This window comes from Oryctolagus cuniculus, chromosome X (assembly GCF_964237555.1).
Source record: "Oryctolagus cuniculus chromosome X, mOryCun1.1, whole genome shotgun sequence".
In the NCBI taxonomy this organism is placed as follows: domain Eukaryota; kingdom Metazoa; phylum Chordata; class Mammalia; order Lagomorpha; family Leporidae; genus Oryctolagus; species Oryctolagus cuniculus.
The window spans coordinates 97,867,871-97,892,626 of record NC_091453.1 but is presented as its reverse complement, the minus strand read 5'-3'; the positions used below and the strand labels follow the sequence as shown (position 1 = coordinate 97,892,626).

Sequence of the window (24,756 nt, the reverse complement as noted above, 5' to 3'; positions counted from 1 at the left end):
ACCCCGTGACACAAAACAGATATACACAGAATTCACTGTCAATTTCTTTATTGAAAATACAAAACCGTGTCAGAAAGTGGGTCCATGACATCGTACTTTCAAGTAAACATTTAACAAGCATGTGATGAACCGCTCACAATGGTGTGCCACACAAAATTTTATCTTGCCCTAAAACATTTTGGAAAAAATAGTTTCAGAAAGTATTCCTTATAAAAAGGGGTCTCAAAAAGAATGGCTCACAATAAGGATCCAGATCAGGCCACAGGGGACCGGGCCATACGGAGACAGGGGCATGAAATAGAAGGGCAGAGGAGGCAAGAATAGGGGAGGATACGGCGGTGGCATGGGCGGCTGCATAGGCCATGGGATGGGCATCATCAAGTGCACAGGCGTGGGCATGGGTGGCCACAGCAACAGGGGTCGTATAGGTGGCAGGGGCAGCAAGAATGGCAGTGCCCCCGGAAGGAATGGCACCAAATTTGGGTCCCAAGCAAACATGGCATAATAGGTTCCACCCCACATTACGGTGACAGGGTAGTGCTGGACAATAGGGGGTGTATTTCTGGCCCTTAGAGTTCTCTGGTATCTTCTCCACCTGGCTCTCCTGTTCTTAAACCAAACCTTCAATCAGAGAAGAAAAAGAGATTGGTTTAGTACAGTGAACATTCCATTTTGTCATAGAAAAACAGAATAGGCAACTCTGTCCTAAACCTTTTCACCTGTGTTGTGAGAAACTACTTCCTTCTCACTAAAATATCTTAGGAAAAGAACATCCTTCCCTCAGTGAGCTCCAACTATGTGCCAGTCTTGGCTTGGTGTACTGCTTTGTCTCTCTCTTCCTACCTTTAATAATATCTTATTCTGCGCACTGGTTGATACAGGTCTGACTGATGTACTGGACTAGGTTTCTGCTGCTATTGCCATGGGTTTGTCTGTACCCTGAGCTGACCATCAGCAATCCAGCTGGCACCGGTCCCTGCTCACTAGGCAGGTGTCACCATGTTTGTGGATGGGAGGAAAAGACATTCTGGTGTGCTATGCCACAGAGTAGTTATTACATTGAACAACACTGTATTGTAGAAATCAAAATAGCTAGATGCCAGATTTGGGGATATTCTCATCACAGAGAAATTATAAACGTTTGAGTTGATGGATGTCCTCCATATCCCCATATCCTTTTAGGTTAGTGGAACTTTATTCAAAACTGTCCCTTTGAATTGCTTGTTTCATATTTTAGATAACCTTTCACAGAGTGAAAACTTTGCCCCATCTGCATCATAATGTACAACCCTTAGATTAGTAAACTTTTCAGGCTACACACCAAGGATTTCCAGAAAATCAAAATCTACAGCCAACTCTAAAGTAGTTTACCAGCCTTGCAAAACCAATAGCGGGGGGAGCAGACATTAGGTATTAGAACGAGCTGCAGCTTAACAATATATACTTCAGCAATGTTGTGTCTTCTATGTGAGTTATTCCTTCACACTGAGGCCTAACTATTTACAAAAGTACACCTTAAGCAAGAACCGTATGCCTGGTTTTAAATGTGTAAAACAATTTAGGGTTACAGTTAAGCCTGCTCATAATAAAAATTTTTGGGTACAATAATTTGAATAATTCTCACGTCAGTCTTAGCCCCAGCATGACTCCATAAATAAGCGCACCCTATAAGACAATAGCATTAGATATATATTCACAATCTGGGACACATATTTAAAATATAAATGATGAATATACACTTTTATATATTATCATATATCTATTACTGTCATATATAATTAAAGTTCTCATTAATTATACAAAATCTTTTATTTATTTACTTATTTATTTTTTTGGATAGGCAGAGTTAGACAGTGAGAGAGAGAAACAGAGAGAAAGGTCTTCCTTCCGTTGGTTCATCCCCAAATGGCCGCTACGGCTGGAGCTATGCCGATCCAAAGCCAGGAGCCAGGTGCTTCCTCCTGGTCTCCCATGCGGGTGCAGGGGCCCAAGCACCTGGGCCATCCTCCACTGCCTTCCCAGGCCACAGCAGAGAGCTGAACTGGCAAAGGAGCAACCGGGATGAGCACCTGGCACCCATATGGGATGCCTGCATCACAGGCAGTGGATTAACTAAGTGAACCATGGCGCCGGCCCCTATACGAAATCTTTTATGTAATATACTATACAATATGCATCTATGTGTACAGGGAATGAAAAAGAAATTACTTCATGCTAAATATTTTTTCGTTGGCATATTTTTGTTCTCTCTGGTAATGGGAAATTGCTGTAAGCTAGGGCTTCCTTATATCGTTTTGTATACACACCCCAAAATGCAAAGTTCATTTCCCAATAATGGAATATGGAACACAAATTCAACATAGCAATGTCGATGATAAAGTTGTCCAAGCCTTGTAATATGTTTTTAGAATGTCCTCCCTCCCTAATTTTTTTCAGGTGTACTGACCTGCACTTTGGCTTCAGTTACATCCATGCGTCTTGCCAGCTCCAGTCTGAGGGGAGAAAACCACAAATGGTCAGTGTTTTGATTAGTGGATGAAATGAAATAGAGGATTTTATCTCCTTCTTGTTTTCTTTATTTTTAAAAATATTTATTTATTTATTTGAAGGTCAAAATTACAGGCTGAGAAGGAGAGAGAGGGAAAATTCCACTTGCTGGCTCACTTCTCAGATGGTTGCTATTGCCAGGTCTGAGCCAGGCTAAAGCCTGGAATCTGAGAGCTTCATCCACGTCTTTCACAAGGATGGCAGAGGCCCAAATACTTGGGCTATCCACAGCTGCTTTTTCCAGGCCATTAGCAGGAAACTAGATCAAAAGTGGAGCATCCAGTACACTCAAACTGGCACCTATATGGGATGGTGGCATTATAGGAGGAGGTTTTACCTGCTATGCCACAATGCTGGTCCCTCCTTCTTGTTATAAATTAAATTATTTAATAGGAGAGGGAAAGAGAGTGTGATAGAGACAGTTCAGAAATAGTGATCTTCCACCCACTGTTTTACTCCCCAAATGTTCACAATAGCCAGGGCTGGGAAAAGCTGAAGTCAGGAGCCAACATCTCTCTCCAAGTCTCCTATGTGGGTTGCAGGAACCCAAGTACTTGAGGTATTATTTACATAACCAGGAAGTGGCATTTGAAACTGCATCTTTAACTCCTACAACAGGTGCCTCTTGGTTTTAACATGTACCCCATTAATGTCTCTCCACCAAGTACACTATTCTGTAGCATCAAGCTGAGGCTGTTTTAGGGAGTTTCCTCTCATGCACAAACTTTAAAAGGATTCCCCAAAATCAGTAATCAAGATAAATATGGTGGGAATGTAGTATTTTTAAAATATAGAGATTAATGCAAAAATCTATGATGAACTGATGTTTGAAAATTTAAATAAAGGCAGGGTCCCACACTGCAGGTGCTCCACCATGGCCCAGGCTCCTCCCCTTTATCCCTGACTCAGTTCTTACTGGACTTTATTTATAACATTTGCCACCCAAAATGTATTAATTTGATTCACTTAAATACTGCATGAGGGACTGGCCTTTGGCACAGCAGTTAAGAGGCTGTTTGGGATGCCTCCATCCCATATGAGGGTGCCTGCATTCAAGTTTGGTCACTAGATTCCATCTTTCTGGGAGGCAGCAGGTGGTGGCTCAAGGGGTTAGGTCCCTGCCATACTCGTTCCAGATCTGGATTGAGTTCCCTCCTCCTGGCTTTGGTCTGCAGCAGTTATAACTTGTGGGCATTAGGGGAGTGAACCAGGGGTTAGGAGTGCTGTCTCTCTGTATCTAATGTACACTTAAATAAATTAATACAATTTTAAGAAATACTGCATGAAAATATTTACCTTCATTCCCAGTTCACATAGCTCCAATCCCCACCGGAAACTCAAGTGCAAAGGGGAGAGGACGCTGGTACCTGGAGTCTATGAGATGAGCTTTACTTCAGGAGGAAAGGAAGGAAGGGTATATGGGAGAACTAAAGGGTGCCCTGGGCTAGCACATGCTATCCAAAGTAGGAGCCCACTCTGGCAATTTGCTTACCGTGCTAATACGTCCGGGTAATGGTTACGCTGGAAAATTCTTTCCAACTCCTGCAGCTGCAGTGGGGTGAACGTGGGGCGCCTGACCTGCTGCTCATGCCTGTTCCTATCTCGGAGACTGTTGGTGGCCCCTGAAACGGGCTCCTGCTGCTGCCCAAGCTCCTGGCCACCAATTCTGGCGGTACCGCCCACGTGGTGGTTGTGGGCCACCGGGCCTGGAGCGCTGGCGCCAAATAGACTTTCTTCTTCAAACGCTGCGCCGACCGAGCGGCCTTCTTCCTCGGCAGGCCCGGGAGAGCTGGCGCCAACCAGGCCGCCTTCTTCCTCTGCGGACTCCGAAGAGCTGGCGTCAGCCAGGCCGCCTTCTTCCTCTGCGGACTCAGAAGAGCTGGCGTCAGCCAGGCCGCTTTCTTCCTCTGCTGGGCCCGAGTCGCTGGCGCTATCCAATTCACCTTCCTCCTCTGCGGGCCCGGGAGCGCTGGCGCCAACTAGGCCGCTTTCTTCCTCTGCGGGCCCGGAAGAGCTGGCGCCAACAAGGCCGCCTTCTTCAAATGCTGGACCCAGAGCGCTGGCGCCAACCTGTCTGCCTTCTTCCTGTGCAGGCCAAGGGGATCTGGCGCCAACTTGGTTGCCCTCTTCCTCAGCGGGGGACAGGGCGCTAGCGCGAAACTGGCTGCCGCCTTCCTCTGCGCGGCTCTGCGACCTGGCGCCATCCGGGCTCTGCGACCTGGCGCCATCCGGGCTCTGCGACCTGGCGCCATCCGGGCCTCCTTCTCCGCCTCCTCCTCGCGTTTCTTCTTTTTCTCCTTCCTCTCCTACATCTGCTCCCTGCTTCCGCTGGAACAGCAAACACCCTTCCTTGTCTCCTTCCTCTGCAGGGAGCGAGATGGCTGTAGGCCTCACACCTGCCAAAAACAAACAAACCCAAAGAGAAAGATGAGGGTGTCTGGGTTCCAGGGTTCTTGGGAAGGAGGACGCCACCCCCTCCCACGGGGAACACTGTTTTCGTGGACATGGCTAAAACAGGTATACCTTCCAGGTGCTGACTACGCAGTCCTTCCTGATTCTCATCGAATCCCAGGCCTGGCCAGGTGGTGACAGAGCGCCCGCTGTGCCGGGCCGGGGTCTCCATATCCTGGGCGCTGTGGTGGAGCTGTGTGCGTCCTCAGAGATCTGAGCTGGAGTCTCGCGTGATCACCCGGGCAGGGCTAGAGCTGTGAGTGGCAGTCTCCAAGTATCTTCTCTTGGCGCCTAGGCTGGGTTACAGTGTATCCAGCTCTTGACGCCCTGTTTTAGCTTTCTCCTCACCACCAGTTATTATGGGTTGGTTCCCTGAGGTAAACCTCCTGCAAGGGCTCAGACATGTGTTGTGCGGGCATAGGTGGGGGAGGGTTCTTATAAGAAGAGCGCTGTAAGTGCGCATATCTGAATATAGAACTTTTGCCTCCATGTTGCAATTTAGCTGCCTTCCCCCCACTTGGAGAGCAATCTTCCCAGGGACGCAGCTGTGCTGGGCTGTGCAACTGAATTTGGGGTGGGGGAGGGAGGGGGGATAAGGTTGAAATACCTGACACTAGTTTCAGGGGCTTTGAAGAGCTGTATGGAAAGTATCTTTTGGTCCAGCCCTGCAAAGCTAGCAGCCAATACTTGGCAGGGGGTAGAAATTAAGCTAATATGATCAGTTAAGAGGCCGCTTGCTTTGAGTTTTGGCAGAGCTTGTGTTACTACCAGGACTTCAGAGCTTGCCTTGCTTCTGGAGTTTCCAATAACTGGAGCTGGGGGCTAGGTTTGCAAGATTACTGGGCTTTCAAAGCTTACTACTATTGCATCATGGAAAACAAAACAATACTTCCCAGTGTACCTCTGAAAATATTTCACAAGGTAGTTATTTTTCGTAATGAATCCACATCATAGTGCAAATGTAGAAGCCTCCACAGCGCTTGTTCCAAGAGCAGTTACACTGCACAGGACTCTTATGTTTGTTTTAATTTTTTTTTTAACCTGGTTGCAATATTTTTGTCTTGAAATGTCGTGGTACACAGTATATGTGCCTCTGGCTGTAGACCTTCTACAAAAGGGAGTGGTTTCTTCTGTGTTGTGCTCCTTGAACTGGGCCACTTCCCCCTTTCCTGTTCCTGCCTTACCCCCTTCTCTCTCTCATTCTCTCTCTCTCTGTCACTTTTCTCAGAAATATCTTCCTGAACCCTTCCTGAGCAATAGCTTTTATTTGTTGTCAAATTAAAGAGGGTCATTTCCAGGTTGTAAGTTCTTCAGTTTTTCCATCAAGACATGTTTTGTAGAAGAAAAAAAAGGCATGTTTCGTAGATTTTGAAAGAGGTGTTCATATCAGGAATATAAAAATTAACTTCTGAAAATGGGGATTATCATGGTTTCCAATGTACTTTATTTATCATGTTTACCTGCACTGTTTTCATTCACCCCATTTTATATTAGAAATTAGGCCATTTCTGTGGTCCCTTAAATATATCGCAGACCCTAGTCAGCTCACCTACTGTTTCTAAAGAATACATCCTCACCTCCTATTCCCTGATAATGGTTAAAAAATAGTTTCCTCCTAATGCAGACCCTGGGAGGCAGCAGTGATCCCTCAAGTAATTGAATGTCTGCCACCTGCATGGAAGACCTGCATTGATTTCCCAGCTCCTGGTTCTCTCCTTCCTGCTGGCTGTTGTGGGCATCTCAGGAGTGAACCAGCAGATGAGCTCTCTCCCCCATCCCTCTTCTCTCTCTCTCTCTCTTGCTCTCTCTCTCTCTCTGTATGTGTGTGTCTGTCTGCCTCTCAAATAATTGAAAATTTTTAGTTAAGTCAATTCACACTTTGAAAATTTTAAATCTTGAATAGAGCTTCATGCTAAGTAAGAAGAACCATGAATCATAGTTCAATATACCAAATGTATGAGAACAGGGATCCTGGACCTAGACTCATAAAATTTGAAACCTTGCTTTTGCTCACCACTCGCTAGCTGGCTAACCTGGCGAGCTGCCTCTTCTGCATTTTTCCTTAGTTTCCTCATCTGTGAAGTGGGAATAGCAACGGGAACTGCCTCATTGGCAGTTTAATTAAGACAATAGAAATTAAAGATAGACCATGGCCACATCATGCTGTCTCACAGTTGCGCTTTTAGTCAATTTCATATTTATTCACAAGGGTCCACAAGAGAAAAGAAATGATGGTTATTCTCTCCAGGTGGCAAGGTAGATATGATGTTTTGTAATGAATATAATACCTCTACTATGGATTTTTGTACTTCTATGTGTTTTAGACAGTAAGTCTTCATTAGCTGCTAAACATACAGTTCCCTGTGCTGGGAAATGTTGGTAGTGCCACAATGCTTGACCATTGAGCTGTAGATTCTCATAAATTAGTGAAGGAAATCAGTCCACATCAGAGAAAGGAGTCTCACAGTATAGGGAAAGACTAATCAGGCCCGGCATTAACCTGTTTGTGTGATCAGGGGTAAAATAGTTGATCTTCGTATGCCTCATGTGCCACATCTGTAGAATGAGGATCCTGATGGTACTTGCACTATGCTATTGTAAAGTTAAAGTGAAGTAATACAGGTAATACTCATGGTGAGGATTCAGTCAATTGAAGCTGATGCTGAAGTTAGGGGATTAAGACTCAACAGAGTCAGTCTACACATGAATCTGTGCTGTGATTGAAGATGCCATAGAGATCCAGCCTTTGCTCCTGAGTGGATGTGATATTCAGTGGAGCCACAAAAGTCTGACCTAGTTTATGCTGATGACAGACATCATGTGGGTGCTCACTGTGCACCATGGCTTGGCTAATCAACCCTCACAGTTGTCCGCTGAGGAGGAAGTCAACACTTTCTTTAGAAACTGAAGAAATGGGAGTTCTGAAACGTTCTATGGCATCAAGGTCACACAACCTAAAGGAAATGGACAAGGATTCAGGCCTTTGAAGAGTCTTTATTCTTAGCAGCAGCAGGTTTTAGTTCCCTGTTCTTAGTAGAATTTGTTTTGTTTTGTTTTGAGATACTGGGATTTACCTTGCACTCACTGTATGGGTCAAACTTTGGCAAATGCTCAGAAGGCTGTGCAGGTAATCCCAGTTAAACGAAGTTAGTATGAACAACCCCAGTGGGGAACAAATATGAAGCTTGTCTCAAGGATCCCAATACAGCCAGCATGCCCAGGAGAGTAAATGCATGTGAAATGTGACCTTGAGTAGGAAATAAGATGTCAAAGTTGGATGGGGGTGGAATTCATGGAAGAAGACAGGATGTCAGCATTTGAGATAATGGAAAACTGAATTTTGGAACGGGGTGTTTTAATGAAAGCAGTTTTTTAGCATGTATTTATGGTTGGGAGGGTGTCTATAGCTTGTTGATTAGGTCAATTTCAGTTATTGGGGCTGGGGAACAAGGTTCTTATCTGGGTTTCTTGATTTAGATACCACAGTTGGATGTCAGAGGGATTATTCTTATCCTTGAATTTGAATGTAAAGGACTGTGTGTACAAAGGTACTGTAGGAATAATTGACTCTTTCATGAGACAAAGTAGGGCATATCGATCCTAACCACCACCCTCCACCAAAAAGAAAATTACCAGAGAAGACTGGGAAAGGAAAAAAGTGGTTAGCCTGTAGAATCAGAGCATATACATCTGATTTCAGGGTCTTTACCCGCCCTGCTCATAGCAAGAGCTTTGGCCCCCTATCTGTACCACATGACACTGGGAAGCCTCATCATCTCTGAACCACTGCTTTATCAACTGTTCATTGGGAAACTATTGATATTACTACCACTATTTGCTCAAATAATCATCTCACAGAATGCTCTTGAAGTTAGAATGAAGTATGGAAAGATACTTATTAACTTGAATGTAAGTGGTGATTCATATTGAATTTTATTTCTTTCTTTAAAAATATATTCTTTATTGTGAAAATATTCAAACATATGCAAAATGGCAAGAATTTCATAATTTACCCCCTTTAAAAAACATAATCCAGATTCAACATTTATCAAGATTTTACTAAACTTCTTTCCAGCCAATGACCTTTATCACCTAAAAGAACTACAAGGCAATAGAAGCTTGTAAAACTAGAACTAATGGGGGACAGTGCCGTGGCATAGTAGGCTACACCTCCACCTGTGGCTCTGGCATCTCATATGGGCCCCAGTTTGTGTCCCAGTTTCTCCTTTTCCGATCCAGCTCTCTGCTATGGTCTGGGAAAGCAGCAGAGGATGGCCCAAGTGCTTGGGCCCCTGCATGCATATGGGAGACCTGGAGGAAGTTCCAGGCTCCTGGCTTTGGATTGGCCCGGCTGCAGCCGTTGCAGTTATTTGGGGACTGAACCTGTGGATGGAAGACCTTTCTTTCTGTCTCTTCCTCTCTCTGCCTGTAATTCTATATCTGAAATAAAAATAAATAAAATCTTTAAAAAAAAATTAGACCTAATGTATGCCAAGCACTTTTCATTGTGCTCCATGCCTAATGTTCATGAAAAGTAGATCATTAGGTGAACTAATTTTTCTAGTTCCTCTTCGGTGACAGTGTTTAAAATTTCAGTTAGGACACTGTTAAACTGATACTGCCAGGCTGGCACTGTGGTGTAGAGCATAAAGCCGCTGCCTGCAGTGCCGGCATCCCATATGGGCACTGGTTCGAGACCCTGGTGCTCCACTTCCGATCCAGCTCTCTGCTATGGCCTGGGAAGCAGTGGAAGATGACCCAGGTCCTTGGGCCCCTGCACCCGCATGGGAAGACCTGGAGGAAGCTCCTGGCTCTTGGCTTTGGATCAGCACAGCTCCAGCCATTGTGGCTATTTGGGGAATGAACCATCAGATGCAAGACCTCTCTCTCTCTCTCTCTCTCTCTCTGCCTCTCCTTCTCTCTGTGTGTAACTCTGACTTTCAAATAAATAAATAAATCTTAAAAAAATTGATACTGCACTTTGAACTATCGTGCATTTTGTATGGTTTCTAATGTCTTAGTCCATTTTCTGTTTCTTATTTATTTATTTATTTATTTTTTGACAGACAGAGTGGACAGTGAGAGAGAGAGACAGAAAGGTCTTCCTTTTCCGTTGATTCACCCCTCAATGGCTGCTGCTGCCGGCGTGCTGAGGCTGGCGTACTGCGCTGATCCGAAGCCAGGAGCCAGGTGCTTCTCCTGGTCTCCCATGCAGGTGCAGGGCCCAAGCACTTGGGCCATCCTCCACTGACTTCCCGGGCCACAGCAGAGAGCTGGCCTGGAAGAGGGGCAACCGGGACAGAATCCGGCGCCCCGACCAGGACTAGAACTCCGGGTGCCAATGCCACAGGTGGAAGATTAGCCTATTGAGCCGCGGCGCCAGCCCATTTTCTGTTTCTATAACAAACTGTCCAAGACCAGGTAATTTATAGACTAGAGATGTATTTAGCTTATGGTTATTGAGACTGGGACGTCCAAGAGGGTGGCATTGGCAACTGTTTGGCATCTGGTGAGGGCCTTCTTGCAGCATCATAACATGGTTGAGGACATCACATAGTGAGACACAGCAAGTGTACTAGCACAGGTCTCTCTTGGTCTTCTTATAAAGCCAGTAATGCTGAGGCTAGCATTGTGGCACAATTGGTTAAGCTACAGCCTGCAACACTGACATCCCATATGAGCACCATTTCGAGTTCTAGCATCTCTACTTCCGATCCAGCTTCCTGTTGATGCACCTGGGAAAGCAGTGGAAGATGGCTGAATTGCTTGTGTTCCTGCCATGTACATGGGAAACCCAGACGGAGTTCCAGGCTCCTGGCTTCTGCTTGGCCTAGTCCCAGCTGTTGTAGAGCAGATGGAAGATCTCTCTCTCTCTCTCTCTCCCTCCTCCACTCAAATTCTGCCTTTCAAATAAATAAATCTTTAAAGCCATGAATGTCATATTGAAGCCTCACTCACAGACTTCATCTAATCATATTACTTCTCAAATACTGCATATTAAATAGCATTAACATATGAATTTGGGGAATTACTTTCCAATACATGAACTTTGGGATTCACTGCAACAGTATATGGTTAAACATTGATACATGTTTTAGTATAGAGCAGAAACAGCTACTACCACAAAATACCCATAGGAACATCTTCTAAAATAAAAAAAAAGTTTATAAAAATGAGCAAATATGGTAAATTCATGTAAATGTTTCATTTTCGACTTTAATGTAATCAAATAACATCCAAAAAGCTACTCCATATGTGTACATCAACACAGGTGTCTTCAGTATGTGTGAGAAAACAAAATGGTTTATCATGATCTTTTATGCAGTCTTACATTTGATCTGATAATGACCTTAAATGCATCTGCACCGTGTAATTTACACTGAACTCATCACACAAAGTAGTGTGTACAAAATGAAGAAGGTGGCATTCACACTTCAAGTAATAATTCATATTGTGGCATCTCCTGATCATGGGATGGCATCACATGAAGGAAATGAACTTTTAATAATAATTAATAATCTTCATGACTAAAATATATAGTGTTAATTTAGACTTTGCAGACTCATCAAAATTTATTAACTTTTAGTTGATGAGGAGCTTTCTGTCTTTAATTCTTTGAAGTGATAACAGTAACATACTTCAAAAATCAACAATATAAATTTATTTAGAAGACTCACTGCAATCTCTGGCCTCAATTATTCTCCCCTCTACTGTGCTATACGTACACACAAAAATACTAAAATACATTAGTGTGCCTTCTCTTTGTTACAAAATAGGACTATCTTTCACAATTTTCTATCTTATGCCATTTGTTTACAAAACTGTTTAGTATAACAACAGATAGTTTCCTTCTCAGATGTACAAGTTTCATAACGTGAATGTAGTGATGGCTAGATGAGTTTACATATGTAATAAAATTTCATAGAAATATACACAAGAAAAGCTAAGAAGTACATGTGAGAATGGATTAAGCTCAAATAAGTTTTTTTTTTGACAGGCAGAGTGGACAGAGAGACAAAGAGAAAGGTCTTCCTTTTTGCCGTTGGTTCACCCTCCAATGGCCGCCGCGGCCGGTGCACCGCGCTGATCCGAAGGCAGGAGCCAGGTGCTTCTCCTGGTCTCCCATAGGGTGCAGGGCCCAAGGACTTGGGCCATCCTCCACTGCACTCCCGGGCCACAGCAGAGAGCTGGCCTGGAAGAGGGGCAACCAGGACAGAATCCGGCGCCCCGACCAGGACTAGAACCCAGTGTGCCGGCGCCGCAAGGCGGAGGATTAGCCTATTGAGCCACGGCGCCGGCCCAAATAGGTTTTGGATTTGAGTTAATAAATTGAATCTCAACCTGGAATGAAGGTTGCATTAGGGATTGTCTAAGTACATCTTTATTCTTCACAACTTGGGAATGAAGTGGAAACTACTCGTTGAAGAAATTTTTTCAGGAAAGTGGAAAGTTGAGGGATAGTCAGAAGGAGAGTTCAGTGTGAAGAAAGACTTCTTTAGTATGAAGACGCTTTAGTATATTCATTTGCAGAAGAGAGATGCAGTATCAAAAAGGTTGAAGTTACAGGGATTGTAATACAGATTAGAGTCCTTCAGTGCTCCATCTCTTCCCCAAAGCAACTTATGAGCTGACAAAAACTGTCAGAGTCAACTTTTGCTGAACTCTGGAATCCAGTCAAAAACTCACTTGTCACCCACTAGGGTCAATATAATTAAAAGATGGAATATAGTAATTATTAGTGAGGATGTGGAGAAACAAGAACCTTCATACATTGCCAGTGACAAAGTAAAATGGCACAGCTGCTATGGAAAATAATTTGGCAGTTCTTCAAAAGTTTAAATATACAATCCCCACATTGCCCTGCAATTCCTCTCCTAGCTATATATTTAGAATAATTGAAAACAAGTATTCAAACAAATAATTGTATATAAATGTTCAGGGCAGCACTATTCACAACACACAAAAGATAGAAACAACTCAAATGTTCACCAGCTGAGAAATGGATGAACAGAATGTGTGATATTCATATAATGGAATATTATTCAGATGTAAAATGGAATGAAATACTAATACATGCTAAAATATGAATGAAACTCAAGACAGACACAAAAAGCTACATAGTAAATGGTTTTATTTATATGAAATGTTCAGAGTAAGAAAATCCATAGAGACAGAGACTAGTGGCTGTCGGTGTCTAGGAGAGGGAGAACTGGGGAGTGACTGATTAATGAATAACTTGTTTCATTTTGGGGTTATGAATGTTTTGAATCTAAATAGTGGTGATGGTGGCATAAAAAGGTGAATGCCTTAACTACCATGGTATTTTACACTGTAAAATGGGTAATTTTGTTATTTAAAATTTTACCACAATTTAAGAAATGATGGGCAGGGTTAGGCACAGCTTTTACAACACCACCTGAGACATTTGCATCTCATATCGGAGGGCCTGGGTTCAAGTCTCGGCTTCGCTTCCCATCCGTATTCCTGCTAATGAATATCCTGGAAAGCAGCAGATGACGGACCAAGAGCTTCAGTCCCTGCCTTTCACATGGGAGTCTCATATTGAGTTCCTGGCACCTGGCTTTTATCAAGCTGTTGTAGCCATTTTGGGAGTGAACCAGTGGACAGAAGATCTTTTTCTTTCTTCCTCTCTTTCTTCCTTCCTTCCTTCCTTCCTTTTCTTTCTTTCATTCCATCAAGATACGTCTCAGTTGTTTTATATTTTTTAAAGATTTATTTTATTTATTTGAAAGACTGAGTTACAGAAAGAGTTAGAGACAGAGACAGAGACACAGAGAGGTCTTCTAGCCACTGGTTCACTCCCCAAGTGGCCACAATGACCGGAGCTGAGCCAATCCAAAGCCAGGAGCCAGGAGCTTCTTCTGGATCTCCCACGTGAGTACAAGGGCCCAAGGATTTGGGCCATCCTCTGCTGCTTTCTCAGGTGCATTAGCAGGGAGCTGGATTGGAAGTGGAGCAGCCAGGACTAGAACCAGTGCCCGTATGGGATGGTGATGTTGCAGGCTGGGACTTTAACTTGCTGTGCCACAGCGCCGCCCCGCATCTGTCTTTTTCTGTCTTTTTGCATCTCAAAAAATGAAAATAAATATAAAATTAAAAAATTTATAAGTGATATTAGAAAATCACTGTGGCTACATGGCCATAAAGGGTACAAATAGAGCAGGTAGTGAGACACTGTGCCATGCTTTATATAGTTTCAAATACATCTGAAATAGCAAACATTTTGTTTCAAATATGGTTTTTACATTTGCAGGAGGTGAAGAGCTCTTGTGTCTCTGCCATCTGTCTCTTGTTTGAAAACAGACACCATACTCCTTTCTTGTCTTGATCTGCATCCTGCTAACAAAAATAAAAATGAAACTCCACAAGAACATACGTAACTTCTCAGAGTTTTGGCCTTACTCCCTACCATATTCTGGAGTATTTTTCTTCCCTTATGACCCCTTGTCCTAGAAACATCTTTTATTAAAACATGGTAATATGACTGAACTTGGGAGTAGCGTTCTCATCCTTAAACTTTACTATTCATGTTTCACTTTTCTCAGAGAGGACTTGCAAGTATCTTTTTTTTTTTTTTTTTTTTTTTTTTTTTTTTTTTTTGAGGGATTGATCCTAGTTTACTAAAGCAAATTTTTGAATTTCAGGAACTCTGTGATATGAGTACAGTCTTTTCTCAACAGATGGAAGAGGGAAGGCTGCAGATCACAAACCTGTATAGAAAATATGTGTGCTAGGTAGGGTGCTAGTTTCTTCACATGTACTGTTATGTTGAATCATCAAGAATATCTGATAAGGGACAGGTTTTGTAGAGTAGTAGGTTAAACCATTGCCTGTGATGCCAGTATTACATATGAGCACTGGTCTCTTCACATGTACTGTTATATTGAATCATCAAGAATATCTGATGAGGGACTGGTTTTGTGGTGTAGTGGGTTAAAGCATTGCCTGTGATGCCAGTATTACATATGAGTACTGGTTCAAGTTCTGGCTGCTCCACTTCTGATTTAGCTCATTGCTAATATGCTTGGGAAAGCAGTGTAATATTGCTCAAGTACTTGGGCCTCTGCCACCCACGTGGGGCAACTGGATGGAATTCTAGTGTCTTGTCTTCAGCCTGGACCAGCCTTGGCCCTTGTAGCCATGTGGGGAGTGAACCAGCGAATTCTTTCTCTCTGTGTATCTCTGTCTCTCTATAACTCTGCCTTTGAAATAAATAAGAAATATATTAAAAAGGAATAACTGAGAAATGATGAGGTGGGTACAATTCTTGAGGCACAGTATAGAGCATTGTTAAGCATGTAAACTTTTTTAATCAGAGTATGCTCCTGTCCTTGACCTTGAACTAGCCTCTAAGATTCTCAATACATATTTCCTCTGTTGTAAAATGGGTATAATAATACCACTCATCACATTTATGGTCACTAAATTATATATATATATATATATATAGAGAGAGAGTATTAAATGGCATACACTACATTAAGTCTCTCTCACACACAAGGGTACTTCTGAAATTTATGGAAATGATATTAAAAGAGAAGTATATTTTGGTGCACAAATTTTTTGAAATACATACAAATGTGTGGAGGAGAAGGAGGAGAGAGGAAGAGAGAGTGAGCACATTAGGCATTTGAGAAATACCAGTTAAATGTTAGCTATTTTACTTTTCTTTTTAAAGAAAGAGTTTTTTTTTTTATTTGACAAACAGAGTGACAGAGAGGGAAAGACAGAGAAAGAGAGCTTTTCCATCTATTGGTTCATGCACCAGATGGCTGCAATGGCTGGGGCTGGGCCAGGTGGAAGCCAGGAGCCAGGCACCAGGAACTCTAGCCAGGTCTCCCATGTGCGTGCCAGGGCACATTAGCGGGGAGCTGGATCAGAGGTGGAGTAGCCCGGACTCAAAAGTGTTTCTCTGATATGGAATGCTGGTGTCACAAGTGGCAGCTTAATCTGCTGTGTCAAAATGCTGGCCCCAAGTGTTGGCTATTTTAAATCATACTTATTCTCATAGTTAATGCAGCCTTACGTTTGTCAATGGCTCACATTCTTCAACCATTAAAGTGTACAGTTACATAGTCCCTACTCTGTGCCAGGTATATTCTTTTTGTGCACTATTGCTAATGGGGACCCTGTGTTTGTGAGAGGAGGAGCAGAAACCCTAGCTAAAGTACCAGTTAGGATGCTTGCTTCCCATATTCGAGTGCCTGGTTTTGATTCCTGTCTCTGACTCCCAACTCCAACTTCTTGCTAATGTAGAACCTGAGAGGCAGTGGTTGATTACTCAAGAAATTGGGGTTCCTGCCATCTACATGGGAGACCTAGATTGATTTCCTGGCTCCTGGTTTTGACCTGGCCATTTGTGGGCATTTGGGGGAGTGAATCAGCCAACAAGGGTGTGTCTTCTACCCTCCCTCCCTCCCTCCCTCCCTTCCTCCCTCCCTCCCTCCCTCCCTCCATTCCTCCCTTATTCTCTCCCTTTCTCTCTTTCTCCCTCCCTCCCTTCCTTTGTCTCTCTCTCCTTTTCTCCCCCAAAAAATGATAGAAACTAAAATAAATCCTGATCTACATTTTATAAATTTAGAGGATCTATACATAACAAATATTCCACAGCTTCCAACATTACTGCAGATGTCATTCTACACAGAGCTATTTGGACAAACTCACAGAATAAATTTATGAACATTATGTTCAACTAAAGAGTAAATACTATTAATATTAGTGTCATATTCACAAAGGAGAGAGAACTGAGTATAAGTAAGGGAAAAGGCAGGAAGGGTAGAGAGGAAGAGGGCATGAAAATTCCCTGTTAGCTTGAAAATAAATACTTAACCAGTAAGAAAAATACTTATTCTTGACTTGTAGCCACAGATGATGTAACCACCACTCTTAAAACACTAATGAGCACTTAAGAGTTTAGGATGCAACTTATGAACACAGAAAAACAGTTTATCTCATTTATTAACTTTGAGGACTTCTTTGGAGCGTGTGTGAATTTGAATGTCCTAAATCATTTTATTTTTTATTTTTTAAAGCTTTTATTTAATGAATGCAAATTTCATAGGTACAAATTTAGGAATATAGTGGTTCTTCCCCCCATACCCACTTCACACCCCCGCTCCCTTCCCACCTCTTACTGCCTCTCCCATCCCATTCCTCATTAAGATTCATTTTTAATTAACTTTATATATAGAATACCAACTCTATACTAAGTAAAGATTTCAACAGTTTGCACTCCCTGACACATGCAATATAAAAACTAATGTTTGAGAACAGGTTTTGCAGTTAATTCTCATAGTACAACTCATCAAGGGCAGAGGTTTTACATGGGGAGTAAGTGCACAGGGAATTCTGTTGTTAATTTAATAATTAACACTCTTATTTATGATGTCAGTGATCACCTGAGGCTCTTGACATGAGCTTCCAAGGCTACAGAAGTATTTTGTGATCACAAACTCCCTCAGTATTTAGACAAGATAGTTTCTGCCACAGTGTCTTGGCTTTCCACGCCTGAAATGCTCTCATGGGCTTTTCAGCCACATCCAAATGCCTTAAAGGAAGGGCTGATTCTGAGGTCAGAGTGTTATTTAAAGCGATTTTCATTCTATGAGTCTGCTGTGTTGACTGCTTCCCATGTTGTAACATTTTCTCCTTTTTAATTCTGTATATTATTTTTTTTTTTTGGACAGGCAGAGTGGACAGTGAGAGAGAGAGACAGAGAGAGAAAGGTCTTCCTTTGCCGTTGGTTCACCCTCCAATGGCCGCCGCTGCAGCCGGCGCACCGCACTGATCCGATGGCAGGAGCCAGGATCCAGGTGCTTTTCCTGGTCTCCCATGGGGTGCAGGGCCCAAGCACCTGGGCCATCCTCCACTGCACTCCCTGGCCATAGCAGAGAGCTGGCCTGGAAGTGGGGCAACCGGGACAGAATCCGGCGCCCCGACCGGGACTAGAACCCGGTGTGCCGGCGCCGCAAGGTGGAGGATTAGCCTATTGAGCCACGGCGCTGGCCCAATTCTGTATATTATTATTACCAGGTACTTGATGCTATTTATAAGGTCTCTTTAACACTGAACTCTATCTATATGTTCAGTTTAACATTTAATATGATCACTTTAACAATTAAGATGGCATTTTTACCATCAAGCTTAATGGGATTTGGAGTCCCATGACAAGTTTTTAAACTGCACTCTTAGAAGTAAGTCTGTAGGACTCTATGCAGGACTATACAGCTTTATAGTTAACAAACTTCCTCCTCCCTCTCTTATTTTCCCTCTTATTTTTTACTGAGAGCTATTTGACATTATATACATATGATTAACCTTATGTTAAGTAAAGAGTTCATCATATAGTATGAAGAAGAGAAAATAAAAAAATTAAAAAAAAAAACCCTGTTCCTTGACAATCTAGATGAGGGCTGTTCAAGACATTGTTTCTCCAAGTGTCAATTTCACTTTTACAGCTTTTGTTTTAGGTCTGCTATTAGTTCTCACTGATCAGGGAGAGCATATAGTATTTGTCCCTTTGGGACTGGCTTATTTCACTAAGTATGAAGTTTTCCACGTTGATCCATTTTGTTGCAAATGACTGGATTTGATTTTTTTTTTACTGCTGTGTAGTATTCTATAGTGTACATATCCCATAATTTCTTTTTTTAATTTGTTATTTATTTTTTATTTAGTAAGTATAAATTTTCAAAGCACAGTTAATGGATTATAATGCCCCCCCATAATTTCCCTCCCACTCACATCCCTCTCATCTCCCGCTCCCTCTCCCAGTCCATTCACATCAAGATTCATTTTCAATTATCTTTATATACAGAAGATCAATTCAGTATATATTAAGTAAAGATTTCATCAGTTTGCACCCACACAGAAACACAAAGTGTAAAATACTGTTTCAGTACTAGTTATAGCATTACTTCACATTGGACAACACACTAAGGACAGATCCCACATGAGAAGTAAGTACACAGTGACTCCTGTTGTTGTTAACAATTTGACACTCTTGTTTATGGCGTCAGTAATCTCCCTAGGCTCTAGTCATGAGTTGCCAAGGCTATGGAAGCCCTTCGAGTTCGCCGACTTCGATCTTATTCCGACAGGGTCATAGTTAAAGTGGAAGTTCTCTCCTCCCTTCAGAGAAAGGTACCTCCTTCTTTGATGGCCCCGTTCTTTCCACTGGGATCTCACTCACAGAGATCTTCCATTTAGGTCTTCCTTTTTTTTTCCCCAGGGTGTCTTGGCTTTCCATGCCTAAAATACTCTCATGGGCTCTTCAGCCATATCCGAATGCCTTAAGGGCTGATTCTGAGGCCAGAGTGCTATTTAGGACATCTGCCATTCTATGAGTCTACTGTGTATACCGCTTCCCATCATATCCCATAATTTCTTAATCCATCTTTGGTTAATGGGCATTTAGGTTGATTCCATTTCTTAGCTATTGTGAATTGAGCTGCAATAAACATGGAGGTACAGATAGCTCTTTCTTTTACTGATTTCATTTCCCTTGGATAAATTCCCAGGAGTGGGATGGCTGGGTTATATGGTAGGTCTATATTCAGATTTTTGAGGTATCTCCATACTATATTCCATAGTGACTTCGCCAGTTTACATTCCCACCAACAGTGGATTAGGGTACCTTTTTCCCCACATCCTCTTCAGCATTTGTTGTTTGTTGATTTCTGCAATGAGAGCCATTTTAATTGGGGTAAGGTGAAACCTCATTGTGGTTTTGATTTGCATTTCCGTGATGGCTAGTGATCCTGAACTTTTTTTCATGTGTCTGTTGGCCATTTGGATTTCCTCTTTTGTAAAATGTCTATTTAAGTCCTTTGCCAATTTTGTTAACTAGGTTGTTTGTTTTGTTATTGTGGAGTTTCTTGATCTCTTTGTATATTCTGGTTATCAATCCTCTATCAGTTGCATGGTATACAAATAATTTCTCCCATTCTGTTGGTTGCCTCTTCACTTTCCTGACTTTCTTTTGTTGTACAGAAGTTTCTCAATTTGAAGTATTCCCATTTGTTAATTTTGGATTTGGCTACCTGTGCCTCTGGTGTCTTTTCCAGGAATTCATTGCCTGTGCCCATGTCTTGCAGGATTTCCCCAACGTTTTCAATTAATTTGATGGTGTGTCAGGTCGTAGATTTAGAACTTTAATCTATGTTGAGTGGAATTTTGTGTAAAATGTAAGGTAGGGTTTTGCTTCATATCTAACTAATTTTATTTGTTAGTATTCCCTCCCCAGTTCCATTTTCATTAATCTAGTGCTTTCTTGGGGGGTACTTTGTTACCCTGTTGGAAGTAACTGATGATAATAGAATAATTATACCTTCAGGTATAAAGGGATTAAATCTAATATTAAGTAATCCTTTTATATTTTTTCATTCTAGATAAAACGTATTTCAGCTGTCAAGGATTTGATGGTATTTTGCCCCTGTAGCAAAAATTAAGACCTAATGTCCTGGGGCCAGCATAATTACACAGTGGTTTAGGCTGCCACTTGTGATTCTGGCAGCTCATTCTACAGTGCTTATTCGAGTCCCAGCTAGCTACTCTGCTTGTCCAATCCAGCTTCCTGCTGATGTGCATGGAGATGCAGGGGAAGATGGCCCAAGTTCTTGGGACCCTATCACCCCTGTGGAAGGTAAAGATGTAGTCCTTGGCTCCTGGCTTTGGCCTGGTGCAGATTTGGGTGTTTGGGCCATTTAGAGAGTAAAACCAGCAGATGGTCTCTTTCTCTCTCTCACTTTTTCTATTACTGTGCCTTTAAAATTAATTAATTAATTAATAAGCAAATCTTTTAAAAATACCTAATGTCCTGATTTTAAGATAATAAGCACATATAGAGTTTCCAGGTGTCATGTAATACAGGGACAACATGAACTATGCATACTTTACTGTGCAAATAACATAAACATAGCAACAGCTAGAAATTATTTTTTAAAAAATTCATTACTGGGGCTGGCACTGTGGCACAGTGGGTTATAGCCCCAACCTGCAGCACTGGCATCCTATATGGTTGCTGGTTCCAGCCCTGGCTGCTCCAGTTCAGATCCAGCTCTCTGCTATGGTCTGAGAAAGCAGTGGAAGATGGCCCAAGTGCTTGGGCCCCTGCACCAGAGTGGGAGACCTGGAAGAATCTCCTGGCTCCTGGCTTCGGTTCGACTCAGCTCTGGCCGTTGCAACCATTTGAGAAGTTAAACAGTGGATGGAAGACCTATCTTTCTGTCTCTACTGTAACTCTTTAAAATAAATAAAATAAATCTTCAAATAAAAAAATTCATTACTTTTTATGAGTTGATCAATTTCTAAAAATCTTGATTTAAATTATGTGTTTCAATCTCATTTATATACTTTTTTTTACATTAAGACAGCTGACTATAAAGGTTTATCAAGCTATTTGTCAAAGTTATGTATTTTCAAAAACAGTTTACAAGTAATTTATCTTGTTCATATTATGCAGAATTTCATTTTATTTTATTTTATTTTATTTTTTGACAGGCAGAGTGGACAGTGAGAGAGAGAGACAGAGAGAAAGGTCTTCCTTTGCCGTTGGTTCACCCTCCAATGGCCGCCACGGCCGGCATGCTGCGGCCAGCGCACCGCACTGATTCGATGGCAGGAGCCAGGTACTTATCCTGGTCTCCCATGGGGTGCAGGGCCCAAGCACTTGGGCCATCCTCCGCTGCACTCCCTGGCCACAGCAGAGAGCTGGCCTGGAAGAGGGGCAACCGGGACAGAATCCGGCGCCCCGACCAGGACTAGAACCTGGTGTGCTGGCGCCGCAAGGTGGAGGATTAGCCTAGTGAGCCGTGTCGCCGGCTGCAGAATTTCAATATCACCCACAATGTTACTGCAGTAACTAAAACACTATGGAGAAAACATGGGGGGAATAACTTCATAATGTGGCCTGAAATAGTCTAAATGTTCTCTCATTTGTACGCATCTTGCACAGGCATATAGTTTCAGTTCACTGTTTGAAGGAGAGTAGATTGTCCAGGATTTATTTATTGCTTGGATGCCTTTTCCAAGGTGTGATAAAACAGGAATAAGTTCAATAATGAATAACTGAAATCCAACCCAATTTAAGTACAATCAGGGATACCTTTTTAACCATGATCACAAATATCTCAGTTGCTTCCATCTATCTTAAAAATTATTTAATATTAACACAACTGCACCTTATTAATTCTTTCAAAGGCAGAAAAAATAGATCATGCCATTCTGCACACACATACAAAAATTACACATTAAAAGTGCTTATGATGGGGCTGGCACTGTGGTGTAGCAGATAAAGGTGTCGCCTGCATTGCCAGCATCCCTTATGGGCACCGGTTCAAGTCCCTGCTGCTCCACTTCTGGTCCAGCTCTCTGCCATGGCCTGGGAAAGCAGTAGAAGATGGCCCAAGTACTTGGGTCCCTGCACCCGCGTGGGAAGATCCAGAGGAAGCTCCTGGCTCCTGGCTTCAGCTCCAGCCATTGTGCCAATTGGGGAGTGAATCAGCAGATGGAAGACTCTCTCTCAGCCTCTCTTTCTCTCTGTGTAACTCTGACTTTCAAATAAATAAAATAAATCTTTAAAAAAGTACACATGTATCTTTCTTAATATGTATCCTTATTAAATTTACATCTGTTTATCCTTATTTTAGCACATACAAAAATCTTCATATAAATGCAGCTCAGTATAAATTTTTTAAAAATTACCTTAGCACAAAACATTCTGTCTTGTTGAAATTTTAACCTCAGTCAGTTCTCAATCATTTTAAACTTGGATAAGCCCACAGTTCATTGGACAGCTAACATAGAGACAAATATCACAAATTTTCTGAAAAGTTTGGGCCAACTCACTGCATATTTGCTTCCTGAAATGAAAAATAAATTAGTATTAAAGCAGTATATTGTCATAACTCACTTTGAAGATAAGCAGTTTAAAGAACTTATATCTCCAATGCAAGTGCTTTTAAGGAGAACCTATACTTAAACTTTGCAATAGCACAGGGCAAGACTCTTAAATAAGTCAACGTTCTTTTCTCAAAATAATGGAAGATTCTTTTAAACCTTGGTATCTTCAGTTATCAGTATTAGTGCATTTTGGAGCTAGTGCAATCCTCCATAGCATTGGTCAAAATGACAAGGCACAATAAAATTTTGAAATATTATATGAACAAGAGAAATCATTGAAGATAATCTAAGGCCTTGAAGTGAGTTAATCAGTCTATTTGAAAGCTGAAGAATAAACCACAAATTGTTTTGTTTAGCTTATTATTGTTGTAATGAGGAGAGTAATGACTTTCAAGTCTTTTCATTTCAGAAATGATACTTGAAAGAACTTCCACTTTGACTATGACATTTTCTAAATAAGATCGGCGTTGGAGCCTCGGGTGATTACTGACGCCATAAATAAGAGTGTCAATTGTTAAATCAACAACAGGAGTCACTGTGCACTTACTCCCCATGTAGGATCTCGGTCCTTAACGTGTTGTACTATGTGAATTAGCGGTATAACTAATACTCAAACAGTAGTTTACACTTTGTGTTTCTGTGTGGGTGCAAACTGTTGAAAACCTTACTTAGTATATACTAAATTGATCTTCTGTATAAAAAGATAATTAAAAATGAATTTTGATGTGAATGGGATGAGAGAGGGAGCGGGAGATGGGATAGTTGCGGGTGGGAGGGAGGTTATGGGGAGAAAAAGCTGCTATAATCCAAAAGCTGTACTTTGGAAATTTATATTTATTAAATAAAAGTTAAAAAAATAAAAAAATGAAAAAAAAGAAAAAGAAAAAAATACAAAGAGTGGGAATAAGAGAGGTAAGAGATGTGCAATTCAGGACATGCTCAAGCTGACTTACCTCAAACGGTAGAGTTAGAAACATACCAGGGGATTCCAATTCAATCCCATCAAGGTGGCATGTACCAATGCCATCTCACTAGTCCCAGTGATCAATTTCTGTTCACAATTGATCATAATGATAGGACTAAGAACCAAAGGGATCACAGAAACAAGAATAGTGTCTGCAAATACTAGCTGATAGAATCAAAAAGGGAAAGAATGATCCTACATGGGAAGTGAGATACACAACAGACTCATAGAATGGCCTCAGAATCAGCCCTTAAGGCATGCAGATCCGGCTGAAAAGCCCATGAGAGTATTTCAGGCATGGAAAGCCAAGACACTCTGGGGAAAAAAAAAATAACCTAAATGAAAGATCTCCACGAGTGAGATCCCAGTGGAAAGAATGGGTCATCAAAGAAGGAGGTACCTTTCTCTGAAGGGAGGAGAGAACTTCCACTTTGACCATGGCCTTGTCTCAATATGATCAGAGTTGGTGAACTCAGGGGGCTTCCATAGCCTTGACAGCTCATGACAAGAGCCTAGGGTGATTACTGATGCCATAAACAAGAGTGTCAATTTGTTAAGTCAACAACAGGAGTCACTGTGCACTTACTCCTCATGTAGGATCTCTGTCCTTAGTGTGCTGTACATTGAGATTTAATGCTATAACTAGTACTCAAACAGTATTTTTCACTTTATGTTTCTGTGTGGGAGCAAACTGTTGAAATCTTTGCTTAATGTATGCTAAACTGATCTTCTGTATATAAAGAGAATCGAAAATGAATCTTGATGTGAATGGAAGGGGAGAGGGAGTGGGAAAGGGGAGGGTTGCGTGTGGGAGGGACGTTATGGGGGGGGAAGCCATTGTAATCCATAAGCTGTACTTTGGAAATTTATAT

The 24,756-nt window shown here is 41.9% G+C and overlaps 1 protein-coding gene across 1 annotated transcript; it reads right to left on the bottom strand.

Annotated features, from left to right (window-relative positions):
* Positions 1–43: 43 nt before the first annotated feature.
* Positions 44–5,344, bottom strand: LOC103351966 (rhox homeobox family member 2). Its single transcript, XM_008273151.3, has 4 exons — positions 5,071–5,344; positions 4,040–4,943; positions 2,447–2,492; positions 44–621 (listed from the first exon to the last, which is right to left on the bottom strand). Exons 1-4 carry the CDS (start codon positions 5,168–5,170, stop codon positions 223–225), a joined length of 1,449 nt encoding a protein of 482 aa, XP_008271373.2. The 5' UTR covers positions 5,171–5,344; the 3' UTR covers positions 44–222.
* Positions 5,345–24,756: the final 19,412 nt, after the last annotated feature.